We start from the raw sequence: 10,302 nt of genomic DNA on the forward strand, positions 1-10,302 counted from the left end.
TAGATTTTATAAACTTTTATTAATGTTATGCATTAATTTTCCAGAAGGAATGATTCCGTTTTGTCGATGACACAGTTTACAGTGATTGGGCTCAACACAGTACATGACATGCATTTCAAATAAAATAAAAACAGAAACTCATATTTTACATTCTTAACTTCTGCACCCTGAAATTATTTTCACCCTGAATTGGAACATAAACATGTAGGAAAAGTCAGTAACAATCAGTTTATTTTGAATTATTTCTGTTCGGATTTTGTCGTCAGCATTTGTCCTCTGAAGGTTTTCTCTTCATCGTCGAGTGATGAAGAGCGGCAGCAGCGAACAGGACGAGGGTCCGTTTCACCGGGACACAGCTGTCAGAGAAACATCTGGACAGGTTCTAGTGGAATGTTTTCAAAGTTCCTCCTCACAGGGAGAACCTTTTCAGGATGGACTGGCAGGATTCAGCAGGCAGCAAACTTCTGATAAATGTTTCCAAAGAGACACCTCTGATAAAGTCCAGCCTCACCTGGACAGGTTTCCTTTAAATCTACAGGCCTCTTTCCATTTTAGGAGCTCTAACATTTAATCCACTTATAGAAGAAAACATCATCAGATGAAACTGGTTTGACTTTTAATAAAATCAATAATAATTAAAGATTTATTTGTTTTTATCGGGGCAGGATGAGCTGAAGTTTCTGAGCTCCTGACAACAGAAGATGCTTTGATAATCCAGTTTCCTCCTGACGGATGTTTCAGGAAGAAAAAAGAAGATTTTATTATTTCTGGGCTTCTGTTTCCACAGTTTCCATCTCTCAGTCGCTCACATCCGATTCTGTCTAAATAAAATATACAGCTTCCTATTTTTTCTACTTTTAAAATGCATTTACTCTATTTTCTATTGAACTGAGGAGGATCTGTGGACAGTTTCAAACACCTACATGCAGCCAGGATGAAGTAAAACAGCAACAGGACTCCCGGACGAGCACAGATGTGACAGATCACCACTAACCTCACACACACACACGACGTGGTAATAGCCCTTTTCAAAGGCAGTTCACGTGCACGTGACGCCTCGAGTCTGACGTACACACAGAGGGTGTATGGCTGCAGTTTCCACAAAGGGACAATATGAGCAGGATTCAGGATTCACGTCTTTCCTCCTGAAGGTGTTAGAGCTGATTCAGAGAGCTGGAGGTGAAGGTGGCCTGCTCCTGGATACATGAAACATGAACCAGTTCTCTCAGACCACTCAGTGGAAACAAACTGCATCTAAATATCAGGAGTTCTGGTCCATTAACGGTGTGAAGCAATAAGACGTCACAACCAGCATTAAATATCCTGTAGAATAAAAATGAGAAATAATATCTAACAAGGCGTCTAATCTGTCAAAAATAAACCTTTCCTTTAATTTGCGCGTCCCTGTTTGCTTTCTGAAAGCCTCCACGCTGGTTTCAATGTCTGTTCCACCTCAAAGTGTGTTTGATGCAACTTTCTTCACCTGTTTTAGTCTACAGGAGTCCCTCTGCTGACTGAAATCAAACCAAACCACCAGGACCATAACTCTGATCACAGGCAGAGAAATAAATCAGGGCTTGTTCTGAGGAGGTACTGCTCTACAGAAACACAAACTGCATCAAATTTATGTGGAAAAACCTCAAACATCCTCTGAATAGACTGTTAATGAAGAGCTCCCCCCTGTTGGTCTGGAGGTAAAACTACAGAGAGATGGAGCAAAAGTTGAGACAAACACCCAAAAATACAACAATTAATCCACGTTACGCTCCGGTCAACCTGCTGCAGTCTGGGATCGACTCAAAGGGAAATCGTCTCATTTAATCCCAATTATGACTTTATAATTGACTCTAAACCTTTTGAATTTTTAGCCACTTTATGGAATAACACTTTCAGTGGGAGATTTTGCAGGAATCTTCCAAGTTTCCTTCGATAATAAAATAATTTCATGAGCCTGTCACAAAGCTGATCTTTCTGGATCCAATGCATGGATTCTGTTGCCTGGAGCAGAAACAGGAAATCATCTCTTTTTGTATATTTATTTTTTATAAATTGTTTGTTTGTTGCTGATTTTGGTGTTTTCTTGTCTCTACCAAACACTTGCATGCTCAACATTAGAAAGGAATGTGTTAAGTTTTGTTTTTTTTTTAAACATGGCACAACTAGGAGGCCCTCAGCTTCAGGCTGTGCACAGAACAGTTAAAGACACGTTCACGTCGAATAAACAAGGACTAGATGAGTCAACAACCACAGACATGTAGAAAGACACACAGACCTGAACACACACACTTACAGTTCACAGAACGGACACAGAGACACTTCAAACTATGGCCTTTTTTCTCTTTAAAGATGGTTGAGTGCTGAAGATTTACAAACAAACTTTTTATCTAACAACAGAAAACAAACAGACAGTTAACTTTGAATGAGTTCAGTTTTTTAAGTCATTATTGCGATCTAAACAATATGGCTTTGTCTAGTGAAAAGTCCTATCTGAGCTAGAAAATGTTTCTATAAATCCCTAAAGTTGCTCTAATTACAAACTCATGGAACAATGTATTAATTACACACCGCTGCATAACTAATCACTGGATAGCCACCTGACCAACATGCTTCGTTTTATCGATAAATAGAGATTGTTGCTGATTTACAGGACATCTATTCAAATACGACGGGACAAATCACGATGAGAGTTTCGTCAGAGATGCAGAATATTTTCAGCTCTTCGGGCTTCCTTGGCCTCAGATTCGTTATCTGCGAGTCGTTAAACCCGCTGCAGGACGCAAGAGAAATGATAAAGATCTCACCAGTTTTTCTTTGGTCTGGATGTCGACGAGCTTCAGTCATAAAAAAACAAATAGAGCAAACATTAGCTCAGCTGAGAAGACTTAAAATGAAATAAAAGCACTCAAACGTTGCCTCGTTGCCAACAATATGGAGGAATAAAGATTAAAAAAAGAAATAGGTGGTTTAGATTATAAATAAGGAGCTCCATGTTAAAGAAGCCATGGAAGGTTTGAGAGGAAAAGACGGAGGTCCGAGGTTTGATTGTCTGTGTGGGGCCTGTTCAGACCTGGCACAAACATCCGTCTCCGGTCAACGTTCACACCTGGCAGGTGTCTCTACATACGCAGCACTCGGTTCAGAGCCGTTTGAGTCACATTTATGTGGAGTTCTTTTCTCCTCGTGAGCTTCATCCTCTAACAGACACAACCTAAAAGAAATCAACCAGCAGGCAGGGATCGGTGATTTCACTGTCAGAGCAAAGACTGAAGATTTTCATCAATAAATCTCCTCCTCAGTAAAAACAGAGTCCACAGCAGCGACTTCTGTTCTCCACACAGCTCCACCGTGGAGGGGACATCACATATAATGAGACAACGCTGCTCAGATCATTGTTCTGTGACTGACAGCTCAGTAAAGATCACAGTGACCACAGCGGGTCCAAAAACTATCAGAGCAGAGAAAATCACCACGCAGCATCGTGGTAATCAACTATTATTAATGAAATCCACAGAAAACAAACCTTTTTAATAAGAAGGGTTTCTGATAACTCGTTTTTTAATCTCTGCAGAAAGTTCCCACAGACGGCTGTTTAATTATTTGACATCAGCCGAAGCAGAGCTGCATCCCATCCCTTCAGCAGATCCTACATCCAGCGTCAGGCTGGACTGTGTGCAGACGTATGCAGATTAAAGGGGTCCAGACCACCTCCGAAGGTGGTTTAAGTCACGCAGCCGGGACAGATGTTAGTGCCAGGTGTGAACGGGGCCTAGATCAGCGGTCCCCAAACTTTCCAGCTTCTGACCCAAAACATAACGGAGACCTTCAAACCCAACTATGGTTGGTTAAAATGTCCAAACATTCAGTTAAACCAAGATTTACTGTAAGGAACAAAAACAGCAACTGTTCAAATGTTTTCATCCATTTCTGACTGCTGTTTCTGTAAATTTCATAGTCAAAAGCTCAATCATCTTAAGTCCAGACCCCTCAGAGACCCTCAGGGGTCTGTCAGACCCACTGACCTGAATCAGAAATGGCTGGTTCTCCAGGTAGAACCAGGTAAACGAAACAAAAAGAGCTGCTTGCTTACTGTGGGGCAAATCCTTTTTTATTAGTTTTCAGCTGCAGAGTTGAACTTTTCTCATGGTGGCAGTTTAATAGCTGTCAGAGGAACTACAGGTTTGTTCAGAGCCTCAGAAAGTTTAAAAACCTTTTGAGGATCTCTCCAGAAGCGTCGGCCTCTGATGAGCCCAAAGTACCCTCACTAACCATCGTGACGTCAAATACATTATTCCAGAAGTGTCTTCTGTTCACGCCTGACTCCAAATTAAACCCTTATTTACACGATGATATGAAGGCACATGTCCTAAAAACTCAAACGTGGATCTATTTCTTTAGTTTTTTGTTTGTTTTGTTTTGTTTTTTTCTAAAGGAAAAACGTCCATCAGGCTTGTAAAAGTAGAAAACACCCAGTATGAATACAACAACATGCTGGAAAACTTGGTGGTAGTGAAGGAAGAGGACAAGCGTCAACCGTGGAATGTTGTTCAATCAGTCAAAACCTCTTTTCTTTAAAAAATCTCAACAAATTAAAAACACAGACTGAAAGAAACCCACCGATTTGTGGGTGAACAATTAAAACAAAGGAAGTTATTGATGCAACCACTGAGGAGTAGAAAATAAAGTCAAAGATCTCTACAAAGGCAGTGTGCAGCCCCTAATAGTTTGACATGAACCCCACCCTCCCGGATCACTTTTTGCTCCCCTGAAATCTACAACCAAACCCTTCTGGCCCAAAGACCCCCGCAGCCCGGCCCAGGCCAGAACGGACCCGTTTCTAGGGTTCGTTTGATTCGTTTTGTGTTTTTTGTTTTACTTCTTGAACATGTCCTGTAAAGGTCCCGGCAGGTACTTGAGGACAGTGTCGAGGATGCTCTCTTCGTCCTCCTCCTCGTCTCCGCAGCCCCTGGGGATCGCTTTCTTGGGGCGCGTCAGCGATCCCTCGCAGGCCTGCTCCATGGCCGCCTTCTCCTCCGCCTCCTTCTCCTCCTTCTTCTTCAGGCCGTACTGGATGGAGGGAGGACAGGAGGAAACCAGCTGATAACACTGAACGGCCACAAGATGGCAGCAAAGCGTAGCAGATTTTTCTGTCCTGTTGCTCTGCTTCAACAAACCTGAATTAACTGATTGGGTTGTTAACGGGCTCCTGCAGAACTTTATAATAAAACCACTACAATCAGCTGAAACCTGCAGGACTGTGAGGATCAGAGTCTGACTCCTCTGATCTGCACCGAAACCGATTTATATACTTTTTACCTTTAAGGTCAAAGTTCACTTTAATCTTTATCTCTCAGCCTGTGAAGCAGACGTGAACATGAGCTGACAACTAACCCTAACCCCTTCCTTCAACAAACAACAAACAAATAAAGAACATTTTGTGTTTAAAAATAAAAAAGTTAACCCTGTCTCAACGGGGTCAGCTCCCGGGTCAGCTCCCGGGTCAACTTGCTCCTCTGCAGCTTCAGTCACTTCGTACCCAGACTGCTGAATCTCTTTTTGGAACCAGTTTTATCCGTCCTGTTCTTCAGCAGCTTCCTGAACGTTCCTGATTTAATCCAGCGGTTCTTAAAGTTTGAGTCAAACCCAAAGTGGATCATAAAACACCAAATATCAAAGGTCTTCAGAAAGTCTACAGGAATCCAGTTAATGTTTTAAAAAAATCCTTGTTAATAGCATATTTAGCCTTAATTGTTATAAAGAAATACAAGGAGTGGTAATAAATGGATTTGTAGACCTGAACCAGAAATAGCTGGGTCAAACTTTTGTAAAAACTGTCAGGAAGAAGAGGAGGAGGAGGTACGAGTTGACCAGAGATTTGTTAAACAAGTGGAGTTCTGAACAAACTAAAGCTGAAGAAACTTTATTCTGCAGCAGGAGCTGTTTGAGGCTGACAGCTTTCTTTGACCGAATAAAAGGATCATTTCCACCCTTTCAGACAATAAGCTGCCTAAAAATGATGTTTGAAAACTTTCCCACCTGTAGCTGAACAGACAAACAGATAAAACAACCTCTGCAGGTAAATCAGTTGTTTGTTTCTTTATCTGCTCTTGGTGAACAAAACTGTACCTTGTCCCTGATGGTCTGCCGTACTTTTTCCCTCTCCGCCTCCATGCGAGCGTGTTTCGCCTTCCTCTCCTCCTCCTGCTGCCTCAGCGCCTCCTGCCGCTCTTCCTCCTTCTTGGCTGCGTCCGGATCCTTCTCCTCCTCCCCACCGAGCATCTTCCCCATGTCTTTGGTGGCCCCTGAAGGGAAGTTACACAAAGGCAGAACGTTAACCAGACATCCTTAACAAAAAAAAATACAAACAAGGGTTTGAATTTAGTTTCCAAGCTGCTTTAACTTGCAGAAATTAAGGTCTGGACTAAACTAAAAGTGTTTGCAGAGGATTATTTGTTCACTGAAACCAGGAAGATGAAGACGAGCCAACTGGAGACGGAGGAAGACCTGTTCCTTCGTCCGGTGTTGGCCATCTGTCCTCCTACCTGTACATCCACACGTTGATCCTGAACCATTACTCAAGCTTCTGTTTGCACCATGGGGCGGATTTATTGAAAACCCACCAGCCTCAGAGCAGAGCTGGAGGCTTTCTGAGTCCAAAATATTATATTCTAATTACAAAGTTAATTATGAAGCTGAATGCTGAAAACACAAACCTGTGCAGTGCTTCTTTAAACAAATAAAACCGTTTTCCAACAAGCTAAAAGAAAATAGCTACAGTTATGATAATAAATGGTGGTTTCTTTCCCGCTCCACTTCCTCTCTTAAAAGCAATAAACGTCTTTATCTGCGACAGGAGCTGCTTCCCTCCAGCACATCAATACTGCTGTTGTTCCCTCGCTGCGATCGATCGTAAATACACGACCACCTGAGAGCGTATGAATTATGGATCGTCCGGCAGAGAGAAAACTTCATCCGAGTATCGACCTGCCTCTCGGGCGCTGGACGGCCTGGCTGGTGGCCTGGTTTTCCAGGCTGAATGTGTTCAACCGCTGAGATTGATCATTTCAGGGAAAGCCGAGTATAAAAACTGAAAATGAATCTCTGGAAACTCTGCAGAGCTGTTGGACCTCAGGTCAGGACACATGAAGGAGAAATGAGCCGAACAGAAGCTGAAACACTCAAATAAACTAAAAGCAGGAAAGCAGAGGGAATGCTGACTCATCGTTCACAGAATTCAAGGCCTAGCAGTCATTGAAGGAATGCATATCGCCCGCCGCCTGTTGGACTCGTCTTACTGGCTGAGTTTGGTCAGACCTTGTAGATGATGTTATCTGAGTTCCTGTATCAGGATGGAGAGGAAATCAGAGTGAGCTGGAGGAGCTGGTTCCCCCGCGGTCTGCGAGCTGAAGGCTGGCAGGTCCTGTGGTTCTGCAGCAGACCCATGCAGAGGCCCTAATGGCCCCGCGGCGCAGTGTGGCGGCAGCAGACCTGAGGATGGTAAATTAGCGCTCAGCTGGTGGGAGGTACGGGCCGTGAAATGTTCCCTCCGACTCACCGGGGAGTCGGGTTAAGGTCAGGCTGCGTGGTGTGTCGGTTCTTCAATGTGTTAAAACACTCGAACACACAACAGATGTGTGTGCAAACACCTCCGTGTCTGCGGATGGTTTTACATCCCAATCAGTCTGAACGTTTGTCTCTTTAATGCCACAGAAGGTTTGGTTTTATCACACCGGATCCTAAAGGTTTAAAACAGTCAGATTAAAAAGTAAAAGCATCTGTCTGACTCCTTCATGCTTTATTCTGTTTTATCTGTTTATAAATGAAAACGTTCAACTCATCCAGGAGATGGCTGCTGTCATACTTTATAAATACAGAGATCTCTTCAGTTCCTTCAAAAACATTATTCTCTCTAACATCTGCTTCAGTTACAGGCTTTAATTTTATTTTCTGATGCTACTTTTAGCTATTAGCTGACATTCTGCCTCAGTTTCAGCTCCTTCAGCAGTCACTGAATTTTATCTAAAAATACAGTTTCTTTAGTTAAATATTAGTCCTGTTTATGGTTCTGGAAGTCAAAAGATCAAACCTCTGATTCTTTGGACAAATACTTCTTATCTTAAAAGCAGCAACTCAGAGCGTCATTAAAGGAAAGAAATGAACTGAAGTGTTTAAAAACTGCTTTATAGTTTTTAAATTAAAAAGAAAAAAAGCCCGAGGCCCAGAATGATCTTGACAGACTTCAGGATAAATTTAACAAGGTCGGTTTTATTGGAACTCCTGTCCTCTGAGATGTTGTCCTTTCGGTCCATTTAACATCCATATCCTCTCTGTCCTTCTGTTTGTCCTCTGCTGCTCCTCACGGGACCTCCTCTGCTTTCAGAGGCTCTAATGGAATAAACGCTGAGTCAGCATTCACACTGTGGTTTCCTTGTTTTTGTATATTTTCTTTGATCTAACTTCTTCTGCAGACCTTGTGCTGTTTTAGCCGTCCATATCCTGTTTTTCTCTTAATGTCTGGATTTTAGATCCCAGATTTTTTCAGCTTTTTCTCAAAAAAATGAAAATGGGGAAGACTTGAAACCATTATTGCTTTTCAAAAATAAAAGCCTGCATTTCTTGAAGGAAAGCATATGAAACGCAGCCAGAGGGCAAAAACATTATGGCTGATCTTGGCCTCTTGAAGGTGGGAGATAACAAAAACAAACCAAATCTGGCGATGTCCTCCTGACAGGATTGTTTGTTCGACATGTGACCGTCTGAGATCTTTTGTTCCTTTGTTGTTGTTAAAGATGAAGGGTTTGGATCTCAGCAGCGTTTTCTTTCTGACGTCAGCAGCCTGCGCTTCCTTCCTCCGACAGGATATCAAACCTGCGAGCTTCTCGTCTTTTCTCATAAAGAGGCTCATCTGGAAGATAATTTCTGAAGCATCAGCGTGGTCCGGTCCTGACCGGGCCGGGTCGGACCTTCGGTTTCATTTCCTGTTCAGGTGTGATTAAAAACATGCAGGTGGTTTATCTGAGACCCACTCAGGGGGAGCTGCTCAGTGGCTCTGCAGCAGGTCTGGGTCCCTGCAGCAGGTCTGGGTCTCTGCAGCAGGTCTCTGCAGCAGGTCTGGGTCTCTGCAGCAGGTCTGGGTCCCTGCAGCAGGTCTGGGTCCCTGCAGCAGGTCTGGGTCTCTGCAGCAGGTCTCTGCAGCAGGTCTGGGTCTCTGCAGCAGGTCTGGGTCTCTACAGCAGGTCTGGGTCTCTGCAGCAGGTCCAGCTGATCTGCATGCTGCCTGAACAGATCCGCTCCGGCCTCTCTGACTGATGAGGGCGTTGTTTGTCGATGGAGGTGATCCATTATTTAAATGAGGCTCATTCTTCAAGCAGCAGCTCCTCCATCCATCTGACGGCTGAAACCAATAATTCATCTCCTCCAGCTCAACTGTCTCCACTTTCTCTGCATAAACTTCCTGCTTTCTCTGTCCCAGGTCCGTCATCGCCCGCCACCACAGACCGGCCCATATTCCAAGATATTCCAAAACAACAGATTTTTCCTCCTTATTTTTCCTAAACGGAAACAAACCTGTTTTCTAAAGAACACAGAATAAACGTCAGCCAAACATCGAACCTAAAGGAGAAACTTCAGTCGTTAAACAACCTGCTCGTGGTGAATTGTTTCTAGAATGTTCTCTGCACTCTGCTGAAAAATAAAATCACTATTTTCAAACAGCCTTCCATGTTTTGGAGTTAAATTTAAAAAGTAATCTCAATACATGTGATCTGAGATGATAAATCAATAATAACTCTTTCCAGAGTGAATTTACTGGCTGTTTGCTCGACTGCCGACCTTCCAAACCCCAGGTCCTCACACTTTTTATTCCCGTCATTAAATACTTGTTTTGTTTATAAAGCATGCAGTTTTATTCTCCACGTTTGTTTTCCTGTTTTTATATTTTAATAAATGTCCAGCTGAGGCTGACAGAAATGAGAGGCTCTCAGTTCAAAGAGAAAAGGTCGTCTGCTGCAGGCGGGGGGTAAATTAGGACCTTTAGACCCGAGGTGGGTGGAAGGGTCTGTGCAGCCTGTTAAAATGTAAAGAATCATGGAGGTCAATGGTTGACTGTCAGGAGCGGTGGAGGCAGAGGCGAACCCAGAACGCAGACTCATACTGAAAGTGAAAACTAATTTATTAAATAACGAAAAAATAAGCAAAACAAAAGCTGACGTGGCAGCAACTAAAACTTAACAAAAATCCAAATACATAGCAAGGCAAGGCAACAAGGAAACACGGGGAGCAAAGACAAACAACAAACAATGATCC

General features: G+C 43.1%; 1 protein-coding gene across 1 annotated transcript in view; it reads right to left on the minus strand.

Annotated features, from left to right (window-relative positions):
* LOC108229183 (complexin-2) overlaps nucleotides 1–10,302 on the minus strand; it is a 26,375-nt gene continuing 16,073 nt past the window's right edge. Inside the window, exons 3-4 of the mRNA XM_037977535.1 lie at nucleotides 6,124–6,299; nucleotides 1–5,064 (exon numbers count right to left, since the gene is read on the minus strand). Of these exons, the coding sequence (XP_037833463.1) occupies nucleotides 4,870–5,064; nucleotides 6,124–6,299 (371 nt within the window). The 3' untranslated portion in view covers nucleotides 1–4,869. The remainder of the gene's footprint in view (nucleotides 5,065–6,123; nucleotides 6,300–10,302) is intronic.

This window comes from Kryptolebias marmoratus, linkage group LG9 (genome assembly GCF_001649575.2).
Source record: "Kryptolebias marmoratus isolate JLee-2015 linkage group LG9, ASM164957v2, whole genome shotgun sequence".
In the NCBI taxonomy this organism is placed as follows: domain Eukaryota; kingdom Metazoa; phylum Chordata; class Actinopteri; order Cyprinodontiformes; family Rivulidae; genus Kryptolebias; species Kryptolebias marmoratus.